Source organism: Myxocyprinus asiaticus, chromosome 42, assembly GCF_019703515.2.
Source record: "Myxocyprinus asiaticus isolate MX2 ecotype Aquarium Trade chromosome 42, UBuf_Myxa_2, whole genome shotgun sequence".
Taxonomy (NCBI): Eukaryota; Metazoa; Chordata; class Actinopteri; order Cypriniformes; family Catostomidae; genus Myxocyprinus; species Myxocyprinus asiaticus.
Window position 1 is genome coordinate 25,724,456 of NC_059385.1, and position 18,942 is coordinate 25,743,397.

Sequence of the window (18,942 nt, forward strand, 5' to 3'; positions counted from 1 at the left end):
ATTTAATGCATGGATAGGCTTATATGATTTCAGACGTAAGTATACATTTATAAAGTCAACATTTTGTGGGTTACCATCGAACAGTTGTCACTGCATTCTCTCTTTCCCTCTCAAACACTCTAAATAAATTCGACTTGGTTTCCTAATTTTATGTATACTTTAATTTTAAAATATATATACATTTTTAAATATGAATTTTTTTGAGTTCAAAACATATTGCGATCTTATTTCTATTTTCACAACACGTTTGCAAAAACGAATGAATGTCACAAAGCTGCATTAAAATGCAATTCAGATTACACTTATATTTCTTGTGTGTCAGTATTCTCACGTCTCCTCATAGTGTGCTGGTTCTTGGATAGTGTCCAGTGAACTCATTCCAGCTCTTCCTGCAAGTACGCACAATCCACTCATGCTCTTTGTCATCTAGGGGAAATAATAGACATATTTCACTTATTTTGATTAGTGTAAAAATGCTTTATAGCATTACATTAAACTAGAAAGGCTTCATGCACATAAATGGGTCTGATTCTCTTCTGATTATTTGGTCAAAAATCGAGCTCCAAAAGGCATGTGTCAAACTCATTCATATGCGGTTAAAGGCAATTTACATTTTTTACGTCGAGGATTAAGACAACAATTATGAAAATTCGCTTTCAGCAGCCTACTTCACGCGACAATCAATCGCTCCCTTTTTTCTTTTTCCTTCCCAGAGATGATTCCGCAACCAAAAAACAGTGGATAATATACCGCTTTTTTAAATGGTTAAAACTGAAAGGAGTTGCTAATTGCGGAGCGAGAGGTAGTTCTGCTGCTGGTGCTGAATGTGAGCGCGCAGCTGCACGCACTTGAGCGCTCACCCCCATGAACGTGGCGAACTGGGCCCATTGTTAAGAACAGGTCTTAAGCTCTCCTCTGATTGTTGGTAATTGCACGCGATGGCCCTAAACGGCCTCTCCACGCGCCTCCCGCCACTTCTACCTGGCTCCCGCGCGCGGCAATTGAGACTTTTCTAACATGCGACCGCTCTATTCTGCGACAGCTGCATGCTAACATCTCTCTTCATTCTGTCTCTCCCACCTCACGCTCTCCACATGGAGGTCACACTCGAGAGGAACATTTCATCACTATTTTAAACCATTTAACACCTCAGTGGGCGCTCCAACCAATGGCTGATGGACAGGGTCGGTCTACAATTACATTTCTGAAAACGGGAATGGTAAATGGACCGAATTCTCACGTTTATATTTGCACGAAATTACCACCTCAGGATTTATTGTTTGCCTGGTATTCATTTACTTGTTAAATTCAAAGGCTAATACAAAGCTATTTTAGAGCAAATGTGTCACTCACATACATTTTTATACAATAATAGATACTCTGTATCAGTTGTCATAGGCAAAAAGGGCTTAGGAATAGTTACTTTTGACATGCGATTAAAATGACAATAATGCCATCATATAATATGTATAATAATACAATAATATAACTGAGTAACAGGTTAGTCTGTATATCCAGAAAAGATCAATAGAAGCTTACAAAATCAATTAACTTTTTAGTATAATAATGTACATAGGCTTACACAAATATCAGTGTGGAGAATTTTTTTTTTTTCTGAAACACAAGTAGGACAACAAAATGTATCTAAAGGGTTATTTATGCTAGGGAATATCTGTCGATAATCTGTCCACGTGCCACAGATTGCTCTCTTGCACAATCCATTCTCATGGGCTCTATGAAACAAAGCCCCCCCCAGTACATCTGTAGGCCAAATAGCAATTTTATATCGAGGTCTTGGGGATATCAGGGAATTGTGTAAGATTGTTATTTCAGCTGTGAAACAGTCATGGAAACGAACAAAATCCTAAAACGTCATAGATATTTTGAATATAGAAATCAGCAAAAAAAATAACAAATAAAATAAATTCAACATAATCACACAGGAAATCAGCATGTTGTTTCTAAGAGTTCCGGTACCCTAGGATCGGCAGAATTATGCCAACTCTCCGACAAGTGGAATCTCCAATCTGACATTTTTGCACCTGCTCCATTGTCTTTTCCTTCCTGTGGTGTGACCGGAAGTGTTTTGCATCAGCAGCGTGTGAGACCTGGGTTTGCATCCCGCAATGAATCCTGGAAGTAACTGCGTTCACATAATCAGTGACAAGTGTGTTTTGGTGGTTGCATTTTTCTCTCTAACATAAAATTTTTACTCCACTGATGGTTAGGTTTAGGTTTGGGTTGGGGGTACAGTTTATAAACTATACATTCCCCTTAACTGTATTACAGCCTGTACAGCTGAAAATAACTCGCTACACAACTCGCTTCTGGCGCCCCTCTGTGGACATTACACGCAGAAAATAGAGCTCACACATGCCCATATGGCCAACAACATTTACTGCTTGGCCACTGGGGGCAGTGTTTCACATTTCAGTAAGCACAGACCGATTTTGTCTAAAGAAAAGTCAACTTGCAGTGTCTGATTTCACTGTGAGATCAGTCTTTAAAAATGACGAATGACTGGAAAAGTAATGAAAATTAATTGGTTAATACACCGTCATACCTTCAAAAACAGTCAAAAATCATATCCTTTTGCCATTAACCAATTTAACCATCTGTTAATTTCCATTACTTAGCTTTATTTTCTTTTTCTTGTCTTCTTATTTTTATTTTTATGATTTTTTTGTCTTTTTCTTTGGTTTGGTCTTTACTTTTTTTTTAGGCTGATAAGGAGTTTGGGCAAGCCCTTTATGACTTTTTTCATACTTGCAGCATTCAGTCTTTGCTTCCAGTATCTTGTGAAAAAAAGAGAAAAATAAAATAAAATAAAGAAATACAGACTACATTTCTATCTGTTTCTAGTAATATTCTAGTTTAGTCCTCCATTTAGTTGATTCTATTTTCCTGTGGCTCATGTTAAACCCTTAATCAGGTGGTCTAATAAATTTGATGCACATTCTACCACCATCAAGCCCAGGAGTCGGAAGGAGGGAAGCAGTAATGGCACCTTGTTAGAAGGTGTTTATCTTAATCCTTAAAATACAAAGGAAAAGTGTTTCCTTCCAAACAGAGCCGCAATTTCCATTTATGGCTTCAGGATCTCTGCTTATCGTCTGTGATTCCTCCAATGGAGCAGAAATGCTTGAGGTGTTGGATGTGTGGGTCCTCACCAGGTTGTATATCATTTACTGAAGAGGTCTGATGTTTCCTCTAAATTAAAACGCATTAACCCAGGTCTTGGCAATTTTCATTGGAAGTGTGATGTTTTGAATGTAAACCCTTAGTAGAGCAATTATCACAGAAGCAGGAAACCACTGCAAAAAAGTATGGCAATAGAGCTTCTGGCCACAAGTGAGGTCAGATTTTACTGTTTATTTGAAATATGTTCTTTTATCATAATCTTGACCAACCATTTTGGAGATTTCGGTCTTTCCCCATTCAAGTAGATAGGAGCTGCACTTTCATGACACTTTTTTACATAGAAAAATAGCTGCCCAAACTTTCCAAGAGCATTCCAAACTTTGTCTTCTCATAGCCCTTTTCTACCAGCATTGTTCGGGGGCCGGTTCCTGGGCCAGTGCGAATTCTCTAACTGTTCCGTTCATTACCACCGCAGAAAGGGCATTTCCGGGGCGGAAAAACCAAAAGCTTGCTGGTCTCTACACAGGAACCGATTACATCAGGGAGTGGATGGCCAGGTTAATGTTTCGTCACCAGGTAAAGTTTTCCAAACAACAACAGTAGCTGTCGTCTGCAGCAAGGAGTACCTCTTCACGCCACAACAACAACAATGAAAACCCACAAAAATGTCAGACATCAAGAGTGTTCAGCAAACGCAGACGAAACGAGCACTCTACTTGTGATATGGTCTTTACGAAGATAAACTAGGGGGATCGCTAAGGGGAAAAAAGAGTCTACGAGGAGATACAGCATGAAATGATGCAGGATGGCTTCAAACAAACAAACAAACAAACAAAAACAACAACAACAAAAAAAAACATAGGAAAACTTCCATAAAAAGGACTTAAGCATAAGTGGCAGTGGACGAAGCAATGATTGCTTGGACCAGCCAGCTAACTAACCAGGGCATTAAATTCAGTCAGTCACGCTTGAGACAAACACAGAATTGCCGGCATCCATGATAGTTGATCTCAGTAAGTTATTACATTTGCCAACTTTGTTAGCTTTCCTTACACTCTTCTCATCCTGTTGCATTGTTTTGTACATTGAGGGGAATACTCATGTTGTTAGGAAGACCGCTGCTATCTAAGTAAACCGTTGGAATTCTCAATAATTAAACATAATACTATATGCTATGACAAAGATCCCAAAAATAATTATCTGTTACACCAATGTTAATAACGATTCCACTGTTACAGTTTATAGTACTTAGCAAATTAAGCCACGTTAAAAATTTCATACCAAATAATGTAATTACGTTACCTGTCATATCGAGCGTAGATGTTGTCTTTGGCAATCTTGATGAGCAATGTAATAATGCTGGATTTCATTTCACTCTGTTTAAATATGTCCTCAAAAACAGGAGTAAAAGCTGTGCACAAACACTGTGATGCACCATGTTTGTTTGTGGGCAGGTGAAGTAGTCGTGTAAAACTACCATGTAGCCATGTTACCCAATACATCACTGTTTGGTTCTCAAGTCAGTAGAAATGCGTGGCTGGTTTGCGATAGGCTCCAGATTGCCCTGGCCATGAACCAACCGAGCACAGGCTATCATACTCTCTAGTAATGTCCCTTAAGGAGAATGGTGTTGTGAAGTGGTGGTAGTTGTGTTGTTGTATTATTAAGTATTGTAATTAAAACTGGATTTTTAAATCTTAAGAAAATACAGGTGGTGCATTCCTGTGCAAAACTCAACACCACGAAGCTAGGATGTTGTTTCTGGATTACAGGGCATTGCTAAGGTGTTCGGAGTGCTTTTTTATCACATTGCTATGCGGTTGCTAAGGTGTTCTGGATGGTTGCTGTGGTGCTGTTCAAGTCAAATGAGCACACCCCCAAGTCTCTATAATATTCTCGTCCCTAGTGCAGCCCGCTACTTTGTACACATAGTCCGTGTATGCGCCTGGAATTCTTTGCACTAATTAGTAGTTCCATAAGGTGGCAACACACAGTTGGGCCATTGCTTTCTCGAAGTAGTGCAAGAAGATGACGTTAACGTGGGTTAACTCAGGAGACAAAGGTGGAACAATAACAGTGGATGTGCATGTCAAGAACGTGTGTGAGGAGGTCAGGAAAAACCTGCATTTGTAAAATTAGAGTCTGAAAGATTATAAAGACATCTTTATGGGTCAAAACTCCTAAAGAGAAATAGTCCAATTTTGCATAGCAGTTGTAGCGTGCATGCATCGATCACCTGTGCATGCTTACACGGTTAAATGGAGTATACTTTGAAAGGCTAGAGTGTTCGGCTGTACGCAGATGCTTGCGAATGTAAAAATCAAAGTATACTTTGGGCTTAAGAATGAGCTAAAGTACTAGTGAAGCTTGCCTTTGCATGCACCACTAACAACTATGTATTTTTTTAAGTCACATGGCTCAATAGTTGTAGGGCTTGTGCTAAGAGTATACAGTTACTGCACTGCTTGGATTGGGGACAAAGACAAGGGGAAGCTGGCAGACTCGGGCAGACAGGGCACATGGAGGAGACCCAATCAGCCTTGTGCCCATCACAAAGGGACAGTCCTAAATGATATGCGGGCAACTGCTGCTTGTAATAACCCACCCTGCTTGGCTTCATATGGCCAGTGCATAGAGATTCCTCAGGGCTTCCTACCATCTGTTTTTCTTGTGCTCTTCAACCATCTCCAGTGTTGGCCAACAGCCTGGGCATTTCCGCAGGCCTTCCTGTCCAGTCTGGGCTGCTGCTGCCTGGGCTTGCCACCCCCTGTCATCCCTGCCTCCGGGATCCTACTGTTTATCTGCCTCACAGCTGTAGTTGGACTTGTCCCTCTTTCCTCTCCTCCCAAAAACATCCTCTCACAGGGAACATGGTTCCTCTTCTTTCGCCTCCTCAGTTTCTGTGGCCTCTGTGATCCCTCATCCTGGAGGGAAGCTACTGGCAATAAATTCTATCTTCCACCCATTTTGACAAATGTACAATCACCTCTGGATGATCAAATAAATCCATAGGATGCGCCATATTCCTTATATAATACACTTTAATGTAAGAGTTGCCAATGGGCAGTTATTTTTCTGATGTTTTTCATGGCCTTGATACTGTTACTGATATAAAGCTAATATACAGTATATGTGATATGGAATTATACAATTTAATTATAGCAATTGAGATTTACATATATATATTGTGCTGAATTAGGCTAACAATTGTTACACAATTTGTTCTCAAAATTCACAAATTATTTAGAAAAAAAATAATTTATGCACTGTCCATTGACAAGGCTGCTGGTAGATTTAGGATCTGACACAAGGGATAGATAACACTTCTGTTAATCTGCCAAGCGAGTATGGTTATCGACCAATGTGATAATCTCGAAATGGCCAAATATTGGCAGATTTCTCAACCAGGCCGATATATTGCACTATCAGTACTGGTAAGTAGCACTTATTTGATGTTTCTGCTATTGTCTAAGTGGCTTTAGTAAGAAAGCTTTTGCTAAGAACAAAATTGTAAATGCAAAAAGTCTGTGATGTGGACTCTTGTAGGAATGGCTGGGCTTAGGACGTGGCAGTCATAACCAGGATGTGGTTTGATGTGACAGTTCAATACTCTTGTGTAAGTCTCTGTCTCTGATGTTTGCTCTCATTTTCCAGCCACATGTGGTGAGGATGTAATCCCAGAGGACTGGAAATGATCTGATCTGAAGACTGAACATGCACCACACTGTCGCAGAAGTGACAAGAGTATTTGCTAACCCTGAATAGAGCCATGGAGTGACTGACACATAGAAATGAGAACGAACACATAGGAACACAAATAACTGTCTATTATGCAGACATGCATACACAAATCAATGTTCTTAAGGTCTTAACTTGGAAGTCAAAAACCACGACTTCGAGAATGCATTTCCTGCGCGATGATGACTTGACAGAGACAGACTTTTTTGCATTTTCTGCACTTATTTTAGGGGGAACATCTGTGGAGTTCTGCAGAATAGAATTAAATTGAGATGATAGTACTAGACTCTTATTGGAAGTTGAAAGCATAATTAGATTAGATAAAATATTTAATAAACGAATATTCAAGGGGCAGGGACTGCGTAGAACTTTGTGAATGACGGGCATTCCGACAAGCCTTCCATGTGGGCCTGATTTTGAAAGAAAGAAAACCAGCCCAAAGACAAATTTTATTAGCATCACCATGTTGCTACTAGTCCTTTACCACTCACAGACTCTGTCCCTTTACGATATCAATAAACAGATTTCAAATCACTCTTAAATAACAGAGCTGTTATGAGCTCTGCCTCAGTCTCAGAAGAAAATTACTACAAGTTTCTCAATACTAACTCTTCCGACATCTGTTCAGGATGTAACTGTCATTCTTGGTTACAGTAACTGTAGATCTATGAAATAGACACGCATGCTCAAAATCAGACTGTGACGAAAGGTGGGGCTGTAGATCGTGTTGCGTATAGTTGCTCTAGACAGTGTTTACCAAATTATGTATCTCACAATACTGGAAAATACAGTAAGCTGCCAAAAATTTCTCAAGCATCCTTCTAAATACAGATACCTTGATATGGAAGCAGGTAAAAGAGTGATGCTGAGCCTTATATATTTGTATATCTAAAGCCCAAAATATAATTCGGTTAGCATCTGCGTACAGTCGAACGCTAGCCTTTCAAAATATACTTAATTGGACTGTGCGTGCATCCACAGGTGGTTTGCGCATGTGCGCTATGAGATACTGGACTATTTTTCTACAGGACTTTAGACCCATAAAGATATATTTATATTCCTTCAGATTCGTTATACAAATGCACTCCTCTTGACGTGCACATCCAATGTTGTTGTTTCCACCTTCGTATTCTGTTTAGCGGTAATTACTTCTAGCGCATTCTACGTGTTCAGAGCATGCGCGGTTAGAAAAATTGGGCTGCACACATACAGTGCTCAAGCACTCTGCCGATGACAAAATTTGCGTAACACATCATGTAGTGAATTCGTGTCTGACCGAAGTATACTTTGGGCTTAAAGGGGTCATGAAATGCTCTTTTTTTTAATAGTTTTATTATCTTCCGTGAGGTCCACTGATAATGTTAGTGAAGTTTTTTCCCCCAACAAAATAGTCAGAATTTAGTAATATGATCATTTTCCACTGTTATTTTGCTCTCTGTCTAAATGCTCGCTTTTGGCCTCAGTTCCTCCTTTAAACATCAACATAAATGGCCATTGTTCTGATTGGCTAACATCGTGCAGCCCCTCAAATAAAGCCATATTTGAAATTCAATCAGAAGAGAATGAACAATCCCACAATATTATAAAACTGCATTTCAGGGTTTACACATAACACACATCTAACACATTGCATCCGAATATATTAAACTGTTCATCTCAAGCACAAATGGATGCGAGAGGCGCGTCTCGCCAAAAGCAATAGAACCCATTATAATCAATGATGCTGTCAACCATGGAAGCGTCCATTGCAATAAACAGTAAACAAATCTCCCGTTCTATTTTGTGCTGGTACTACTACTGCCAACAACACAAATAAACGGTTTAGAAAGTCTGTGTCGACGCGCCAGGTGTAGACAGCCTAAAGCCATTGAGTCACATCGCGTCAACGGATGCGCCCGGTGTAGACAAGGTTTCAGCACCATAAACTATCAAACAGTCATGCCATTTGAAATATTCATGAATGGAACTGTTTTCTTACATTCTTCATTGGGTCCAATTGTGTTTTTAACTGCTCCATCCTTCAATGACAACTCCTTTGCAAAGCTTGAATCTTCTTATGAATGGTTTACAAACAATCCACACTGAAATATGCTGAAGACACATTCACATACATTGTACAACGTACATTGATAGTCCAAAGCACAACAAAGATGCACAGTATAATCAGTTTCCAGTATAATCCTGTACCGAGGTGCACATCGCCAGACACATCAAAATGGATAAAGACGTCCATTTAGTGTGTGTTTCAACACCAATGATTAAAAATAGCACAGATGGGCAAAAGAACAGTATGCTGAGCAGTTTGTGCACACAATAATAAGTGGCAGCAGCTGAATGTAACCAAATGGTTGTAATTTGACACTGTGTCTTTTAAAAGCAATGCATTCATGACAGATTCATGATCAGAGACATGACAACTGTCAAAGACATCTGTGAAGTCCATGTTTATATACAAAAATAATTTAAAATAGTCCAGATGGGTCCCATTTGGTGTTTAGGAATAGTTAGACCACACTAGGCCACACTGTTTGTCCTGCTCTCTCTCTCTGTGTTTATGAACTGAGCCCCTGGGCCAGAGGGTGGGGCCAAGGGTGCGATGATGTAAAATAGGCATTGATGTTGTTGCTGTAGAGGCAGTCATGAATTAATGAGCACCCCTAATGACGTAGGAAAGTCGCGGAAGTAGAGAATGAGGTGTTTTGGCAGCTTGGTTTCAATAAATGCATTTATTGCATTGGGGATTAAGTTTTGAGTTCTGAAATTTACTGTAGGTTTTTTATAGTAGAAAGAAATTTACTGTAGGTTTTTTATAGTAGAAAGACCTCTTATATGTCAAAATTTCAATGAAAATGTATCCTGTTTATGTACGTGTTAGTTATGATGGATATGTGCAGACAACCACATAGACAGATAATGCACACATGTGAGTGTACATCATTTTAAACATATTTAACATATACTGAATACACACAATCAATAAGTGAATTCATGGAACACAGGGGGTATTAATTCCACAACCTTCTCTAATCAATGACGTTGCTCCGCAATTTGCTGATAGGACATTCTGGCACCGTGACTGGAATTCCTATCTGTAAGGCTGACATATTGAATTCACCTCATATCAGAAATTCCACATTGGGCACTGGAAAATGTGTTTTACATTTTCCTTGAAAACAATTCAAATGACTACAGCACAGAGGCATGTCTGGCTGGGAGAAAAGACCTACAGATGAGTTATCTTACAATCTCACTGCTCAATCTTCAGTCCTATAGTTCGCTACACTATCTACACGCATTTAGCTAATCCATTTATGCCACTATAATGCTGTTCTTATGTGTTCCAGGTGGCACGACCAAATGCAAAATGTTTGCTAAAAAGTACTGCAGATCATGGACTGAGAGAAGGATTGGATTAAGAAATATATTGTGATTTCATGGAAATCATTGTGTAGGAAATTGATGGTCAATGAAGTGAGTTCTTGGGTTGTTATTATTGGTAATGCACATTATTCCTTTAAAATTCCCACACTATGGGATTGCATGATAGACTCTCTTACCTGTGTTCCTGAGAAAATTGCCATCATAGACTTTAATGACTCTGGTGTGAGGATCATAAAAGCCATCACTGCTGTCATAGCAACCATCAGGGATGACACGGGGGTGTCGATCAGTTAACTGGGATTCTGCTATTTAAAAGATGAGACTTTCTCTTTTCTTAAACTTTTAGAAAATCATCATGTTGCTAATCTTTAAATGACCAAGGACAATCATTGCTGGTATTAGGCCATTACACTTCTCAGAGTAGAACCGCCTTTCATTGCCATCAAAGTAATCCCAGTCAGTCTCTCTGTACTCCAGGCCATCAGAAAATGTGTACTTTTCCTATATGTAACAACAACAAAAAATTTGGTCCACATGAATGAACTAGCCTACCTTTCAAGCTTCACTGAGACATTTCTGGTTCACACGTTCACCTGCATTGATTTTGCTTTGGGGTGTAGCATTATGGTAACATATTACATGGGTCTCTGGAATACTTGATTCTGGTCAATCGTTGTATTCTGTGATCAAATATTTTTGTAAAATGACTGCTAAACTGTATAATTGACGGCTCGACCAATTTCTGACAACTGTGCTTGTTTCATGTATCTTGTACGACTCTGTGCTCTCTTTCTTCTCACATAATAAAATTATTTAAACTCAAATCAATATATCTATCTATCTATCTATCTATCTATCTATCTATATATGTATATATATATATATATATATATATATATATATATATATATATTTTAGATTAATTTTTTTATCCCCTTTTCTCCCAATTTGGAATGCCCAATTCCCACTGCTTAGTAGGTGTGGTGGCGTGGTTACTCACCTCAATCCGGGTGGCGGAGGACAAGTCTCATGCCACTCTCCGCGATTCACGCAAAACTTACCATGCGCCCAATTGAGAGCGAGAACCACTAATTGCGACCACGAGGAGGTTACCCCATGTGACTCTACCCTCCCTAGCAACCGGGCCAATTTGGTTGCTTAGGAGACCTGGCTGGAGTCACTCAGCACACCCTGGATTCGAGCTCACGACTCCAGGGGTGGTAGTCAGCGTCAATACTTGCTGAGCTACCCAGGCCCCCTCCATTTATATATTTAATTGTTAAAGTATCCATGTCATAAGTGAGATCATGTACATTTATCACAAAATAACCCTTTAGGGTGATACAAGACCAGATCACGCTGCCTGGGTTTATTTAGCGATATTGACTGGCTGACGTTACTTTATCCCGTTCATCTGTTTCTTTTATACAAGGTACAGGACTTGACATGAGGATGAAATTATGCTCGACTAAGTGGCCTCATGCTAAGTCATTGTCGTTGGACAGCTATGCCTGCGATTTTAACATCATAAAGTGTGTAAAGCATGGCCGGGCCTAAGAAGGGGGCTGGGGGGGCATTGCCCCCCTAGATTTTCCTCAAGCACCCCCAGAAACTTCTGATGCCCCCGCCCTGACTGACAGCGAAACTATCAACGTTGCCCATCCTAAACATACAAGTGCCCTGCCAAAGATTGCATCCTACCAGCCCAGGTGTAAAGACCTGTTTAGATATTCCTTTCTCCCAAGTTCCCTCATATTTGCTTCCAGTGGGAAAGTGTAGCACTCCTTTTCCATGGAACATGCAGTCTTTCATCTCTCCGAGATATCTGGTCTGAGTAGGAAATGTGTACTCTCCCATTCCTTCCATCCTTTGAAGGGCAACATGAGATAAGATGAAATGAGTTAAGATCTCTTTAAGTGAGAAGCTTCTTACTTAAAAAGCAAACTGTCTTACTTTTCTCTCTGCACAACACTGAAAAAAAAAATTGTTAGCTCAACAACCACAACATATGAAAATAAATTGATTCTACTCAGAAACATACATACAGTATTTATAACATTTTTAGCTTTACTTAATTTGCATTTATGTGTACAACACAAAAATATCCATTATAAGGTGAATTTAGAGAGTTACGTACATAAAGTAAATGAATAATTGTGAGTTCCTTGAACTTCTTTGGCTAAAAAAAATACAAAATAAAAAAATAAATTTAATTTTAAGTACTAATAACTCAAACAAGTATAGAAATGAGGTTGTGGGAAATATCCATAGGCCCTTGCACTTTAATAATTTAAGCATGTTTGTTTGGTTAAAAGGAACCTATTGGGGCATTTAATTAGTTGTTATGAAGAATTGAGATTTTAGCTCTTTTAAGTTTTGTTTATACTGTTTTACTGTAATTAGTATTTTCGTGTAAAGTAGGGTGACCTGATTCCTGCTTGTGGAAAATGGGACAGGCCCCTCCCAGCAAAAATGAAACTGACGTATCCTTACCTAGGCACAGATCAATGCGAGGTAGAGGGTGCATCCGCATCTGTAACTGTTGTCACCTTGTACTTTTCGCTGGCAGCAAATTTTCTAAGTGTGCGCTTGCCTTTCAAGAGTTTATTGTAAAATGCAGAGCAGTCCAGTCCAAATTTAAGACGTACGAAAAGCATTGCCTTCATGACTGTTACACTGAGTTGAGATTTATCCGATGTCCATGCTGCGTTCATTAATAAGAACACACGCTCCACAGATGCAGATGTCCCAGGCAGGCAAAAAAACAAACTCCTCGACCTTGGCTAAGACTCTGAAGTTGATGGTCTTACTTTCCAGCTCACGAAAAACATTTGTCCATCTCTCAGACACAGCCGTCTTGTTCATGTTCCACTCAGTGATGCGATGAGTGACAATGTTTTTCACGCAAGCCCACTTATCAAAGAGCGTGGTTTTGTCAATCAAACTGAGAGCGGGGATTCTGGAGTAGAAGTGTTCGAGGCTGCTCTGAATGTCTTTCCACTCTGGGATGTCTCTCAGTAGGGCCACTCAAATTCTTTTGTGTTCTTCAATGAGCGGCTCCAATTTTGGAGGTAATCCACCAATGCTGAATAAAAGTTTCTGAATGCACAAAAGAAATCATCCGCTCGCATGTCACCAGCTTCAGCCAGGGCATCCAACTGCTTGTTAATGTCAGAGGGTATGAATGATTCCTCCAGCCTTGCCTGCAAGACTTTTCTCAGGTCATAAATGTGCAAAACTATGGCCGTGCACAACAGAATGATAAGCAAAAAGTCATTCACTTGCGTGCACCTTGTCAGATTTGGAACTTTACAAAAATATCGCTAACACTTGGTGTGGCACACTTACTTTTAGCAGCAACCACATGCTTTTTTGTATGAACATGCTGTGTGTTGTCGGAGCGGCCTCCATGGGCGATGGAAATGCGAGCTCCACAAATCTCACACCTCACTTTACTAGGCTCTGTCTGTGACTCCTTTTTAAGAAATGTAAACTCTTTTTGAAGATCCTCATTAAATGTACTTGCACGCTTCTTTTACATTTTTCAAGTTGCAATTTCATCTGTGTTCTCCTTCAAACTGACTCTTCAATCAGTTCACTAACTTAAGGTCTATTGATAGGGGATTGTGTTTGGATAGTTTAATCCAATCATGTACTTCAAATAACGCGGTGTGATTTTATTGGTTTTACAAGCCGTATACTTGGTTACCTTTGATTAGAATACTCACGTGACTGAGAAAGCCACATAGGCGATAGAGAAATGTTAGGAGAGGAGAAATACAGGACAAAATAAAGTTTTTTCAGAATAAGTTGGGACACTAGAAAAAGTGCTTAAATACAGGACTGTCCCAGGAAAAACGGGACGTCTGGCCACCCTAGTATGAAGTCACCATTATACCGTTTCTTTTGAGCAAATTAAATTAAGTAGAAACAATCATATAAATGTTAATTTGAAACAACTTGCTAATAGTTGTTAAATGTTATTCGTGTAACATACCTTTTAAGTAAATAAAGCTGAATGAACAGATAAATTTTTGTATATCTAATAAAGGTTTTCTATTTATGCTGGCCTAAAATTATCATAAATTCAATTTACTTAAGAAGCATGATGCGGAGGCCTGGGTAGCTCAGCGAGTAAAGACGCTGACTACCACCCCTGGAGTCGCGAGTTTGAGTCCAGGGTGTGCTGAGTGGCTCCAGCCAGGCCTCCTAAGCAACCAAATTGGTCCAGTTGTTTGGGAGGGTAGAGTCACATGGGGTAACCTCCTCATGGTCACTATAATGCGGTTCGCTCTCGGTGGGGTGCTTGGTGAGTTGTGCATGGATGTCGCGGAGAACAGCGTGAAGCCTCCACACGAGCTATGTCTCCGTGGTAACATGCTCAACAAGCCACGTGATAAGATGCACAGATTGATGGTCTCAGGCACGGAGGCAACTGAGATTCGTCCTCAGCCACCCAGATTGAGGCGAGTCACTACGCCACCACGAGGACTTAGAGTGCATTGGGAATTGGGCTTTCCAAATTGGGGACAAAAAAAAAAAAAAAGAAGCATGATGCAAAAATGCTACATATATATTTGAAGTAAATCCCAAACATATATTTTTCAGTGAATTTAGACTATTTTTTAACTACAACTTACATACAAAAAGGAAGACAGGCTCGGGCAATATCCAGAGTTCAATAATTTAGCTCCCTTCTAGTCCAACACAAGTTACGTGCAACATAAATAATTACATGACTCATTTGAATCATTATGCCTTTTTAATCACTGATGTGTAGAGTACATTTTCCCACAAATGATGTATTATAGGCATATTTCTCTAGACTTAATTCAAAATATTAACACCATCATAAAAGTCTTTCATTTTGCCTTACAGCATCCCAAATTGTCCACCACATAACTTTATAAATTGGAAAAATTGTGTACTAATAATGAACAACTAATAATGAACAAATGTATCAGAAGTTTTCTTCTTCTTCTTCTTCTTCTTTTGGTCTCTCTGAAGTGAAGGTGTTTCTGTTCTGGTAAGTGAGATAAGTGAAACGACCACAGCAGTTGATTTGATAAATTTATTTTATTTTAATTCCATTTTAATTCTGAATTCTATTTCAATTCAACAATTCAGCATCCTGCTACCTCAGTTCAAATTCAATTGCCATTAAGGAATAGAACTGGAATTTAAAAAGCATTCTCAATTCAGTTCTGAATAGCACAACCCTGAAAATACATCATATGTATTCAACTACAGTCAAACATATTGCAAGCAAAATGGGTTATAATAAAGTAGATTCACATGATAAAACAAGATAGATGTTTCCTCTTGTGTAAGTCGCTTTGGATAAAAGCGTCTTCCAAATATATGTAAATATAAATGTAAGTAATTTTTTAATATACCTGCTATTCTTGTAGTCTCCATTATAACTTCTACCCATAAACTACATGTTGCTCAACATCGAAGCAGCAGCAATGTGACGCTGTTTCCATGGAAACACAATTTAATTCAACCATCTCAGAACTATTAAAACATTCTGCAAGTCCAAAAATAATAATAATAGAATTATAATAGAGTGTCTTCACTTTCACAGCGTGTTTAGAGCCAAGATGGTGTAAGAAAGTCGCCAGTTTCCACACCTATGACATCATCGAGAACCGCCTGCAAGTCTCCGCGCAGGCGCAGTTAGCTGACCTTCTCCGTGCGGCCTCATCCTGCTGCAGACGGAGACCTTGAGTTGTGTTGTGCTGTGAACTGTCAATCTCATTTTGGTTAGTTTTAGAGCATTAACAGACGCACCATGCCCAGTGTGGTTGAGGTTCCGACGTCGCAGGAGCTGAATGTCGAAGAGGTACGTCTGAACATGTGGAAAACTTACCAAGTACTAGCCTGGAGTCGTTGTTGGACTCACTGTTGCTAACCAGTACAGTTAATATAAACATTGCTTACAACTAGTCTTGCGTTGTATACAGGTTTGTTAAGCTCGAGAAAGTCAGTAGCGATTTGAAAGCATTGGGGAAACTGGTTGCTGAGCTGTGCTTGGCTTGGTTTTAGCAGATAGCTAACTGGCTTTTTATTTTCAATGATAATCAGAATCAGCTTTATTGCCAAGTGTTCTCACATACACAAATAATGTTATTTTTTATTTTTATTTTTTTATTTTTTTGGGGGGTGATAGGAGAAACAAGTGCACACAGAACATTACAGTGAGACACAGAATATAAAACAAGGTAAGAGTATAAAAAATAGGACATATAACATAGAATGGCTATGTACATGTGCAAGTGGTAATGTATGTGCAAGGTAGGGGTATGTTCAGTTAGTGAATTAAAGATGAGTGAATTTACATATGTACATGACATATTTATTTACATTGCGTTATAACTGCGTTACTTACATTATAATGATATATTCTACTCAACAATGAAATATAGGACTAAAATCTGCAGCTTTTTCTTTGCAGGCCTGTTTTGAGCCACAGTTGGTTGTTGGGTGAAATGGCAGGCACTGACTTATATTTTTTTAGGATTTCTTGGTAATATCAATTGCAATGATGAAACTGCAGATCACACTATTTGCATAAGTAGCAATGATCTCTTTAATTTCATATATTTGTTTCTTGATATGGTAAATAATGTAATTTATTTCCACTTGCATTATGCAGAAAGTGGCTTGTATATGTGCATTTTGTGTGCTAAAGTCTGTGCTGTTGTACTATCCTGTGCAGGTTAATGTATCATCAGCTGTACTGAAGGCTGCTGCTCATCATTATGGCGCTCAGTGTGACAAGGCCAACAAAGAGTTCATGCTGTGCCGCTGGGAGGAGAAGGACCCCAGAAAGTGTCTGAATGAAGGGAGGAAAGTTAATGAATGTGCACTCAATTTCTTCAGGTGCTTAGTTTTATGTGTTTGCCTTAATGTTTGTGACACTTTTAAAACTTTGCATGGAAGTTGATAGACTTGACTCGCTGGTTTCAAAAAGTCTTGTATTTTGAGAATGGTTAATGGTGCTATAGTAATATGTTGCTTTCCTGCAGGCAGATAAAAGGAAACTGTGCTGAGTCCTTCACAGAGTACTGGACCTGTCTGGATTACTCTAACCTGGCTGAGCTGCGTCACTGTCGTAAGCAGCAGCAGGAGTTTGATAGCTGTGTGCTGGAGAAACTGGGCTGGGAAAGGCCTGCATTAGGAGACCTGTCCAAAGTTGGTCAACCTATTTAAAAAAATTAAATCTTCTTAACTTCAGGTGTTTCCATGGTTTCATTCATTGGCCCTCTCCCACAGGTGACCAAGGTGGCAACCACACGGCCCCTGCCTGAAAACCCATACCATTCAAGACCAAGACCTGAGCCCAACCCTCCCATAGAGGCCGAGCTACAGCCATCTAAGCATGGCAGCCGCATGTTCTTCTGGAACTGGTGAAGAGGGCCAGTCAATGTCCTCTGAACATCATTATGTCCGCCTCCTCCTTGCTCCCAACCAGCACCAGAGCATACTGGACAGTACAAGATATACAGTGTGCCAGTGGTAGCACTGTTATCCTAACGTAATGTGTAGAAATGTAAATACATTTTTTTCACACAATACATATTATTGAATTAAAAGGATTTAATTTAAACTTTGCCTGCAGGTTGCATTTTGTGTACAGCATAAGTTGGATGATAGGGTGAATTGGGGCAGTCTGAGATATGGGGTATTGTGGCACTCAAAAATTCTGATTTGAACATTATTTGCTCCATTGTAAGTCATTAGTGTTAATTTTAACATGTGATAAGGTTTTGTTAGAAGTGATAATCACAATAATTTTAATAAGAGTGTAACAAATTTACCAGATTACCCTAATTCAAGCTACCATCTGTGAATTTTGATCTAGTGATATTTTATGTTTAAAACATGTTACCGGTAAGTTCTGTTAACAGCGTCTGTGGCATGCTGTCGATTTCCACAGACAATAATATTGACTCAAAACAAACAAAAGTCACATTTATAGTTAATGGGGTTGGGAACCAAGAACCGGTTCTTATTCAGAACCATTTTGTAAATAATACCGGAACTATACTAAATACCCTACAATACTAAAATACTGTTGACAGTATTTACTGCACTACCACTCAGTGCAACATGGCTATTGAAACAGCAGCACAAAACATACAGTGTGACCAGTGTTGTTAGATTCCCGACAAATTAATGTTGTGAGACTGCTCTTTTAAATCTACAGTGCTAAACATATAGTGTGGCCAGTAAAGTCTGATTCCTGAACAAATGACTTTTTTGAGACAGTTCTTTTAAATCTACAGCACAAAACATACAGTGTGACAAGTGTAGTCCTATTCCCGAACAAATGACTCTCATGAGCCAGTTCTTTTGAATCTACAGCCCAAAAAATACAGCATGACCAGTGCAGTCCAATTCCTGAACAAATTACTCTTATGAGCCGGTACTTAAATCTACAGCAGGACCAGTCTAGTGTGCTTCCAGCAGTAATGACTCTTGTTAGGCAATTCTTTTGAGTCTACAGCGTGAAACACAGTGCGACCAGTGTAGCACAATTCCCAAACGACTCCTGTGAGGTGGTTCTTTTGAATCTACAGCACAAAACATACAGTTCGACCAGTGTAGTCTGATTCCTAAACAAATGACTCTAATGAGCCAGTTGTTTTGAATCTACACCACAAAACAAAGAGTGCG

At 39.3% G+C, this 18,942-nt stretch overlaps 1 protein-coding gene and 1 pseudogene across 1 annotated transcript; one reads left to right on the top strand and one right to left on the bottom strand.

Moving 5' to 3' along the window:
• Positions 1-337: 337 nt before the first annotated feature.
• LOC127432544 (MORN repeat-containing protein 5-like) lies at positions 338-15,703 on the bottom strand (annotated as a pseudogene).
• Positions 15,704-15,937: 234 nt separating this feature from the next.
• Positions 15,938-17,872, top strand: LOC127432543 (NADH dehydrogenase [ubiquinone] 1 alpha subcomplex subunit 8-like). The gene is made up of 4 exons (XM_051683749.1): positions 15,938-16,105; positions 16,982-17,145; positions 17,292-17,457; positions 17,539-17,872. Exons 1-4 carry the CDS (start codon positions 16,055-16,057, stop codon positions 17,674-17,676), a joined length of 519 nt encoding a protein of 172 aa, XP_051539709.1. The 5' UTR covers positions 15,938-16,054; the 3' UTR covers positions 17,677-17,872.
• The last annotated feature ends 1,070 nt before the right edge of the window (positions 17,873-18,942 follow it).

Excerpts from the sequence above, each read along its gene's own strand:
- LOC127432543 (XM_051683749.1), top strand. The coding sequence starts at position 16,055 with ATGCCCAGTGTGGTTGAGGTTCCGACGTCGCAGGAGCTGAATGTCGAA. Across the intron at positions 17,146-17,291 it reads TGTGCACTCAATTTCTTCAG|GCAGATAAAAGGAAACTGTG; the intron begins GTGCTTAGTTTT and ends GCTTTCCTGCAG. Across the intron at positions 17,458-17,538 it reads CATTAGGAGACCTGTCCAAA|GTGACCAAGGTGGCAACCAC; the intron begins GTTGGTCAACCT and ends CCTCTCCCACAG.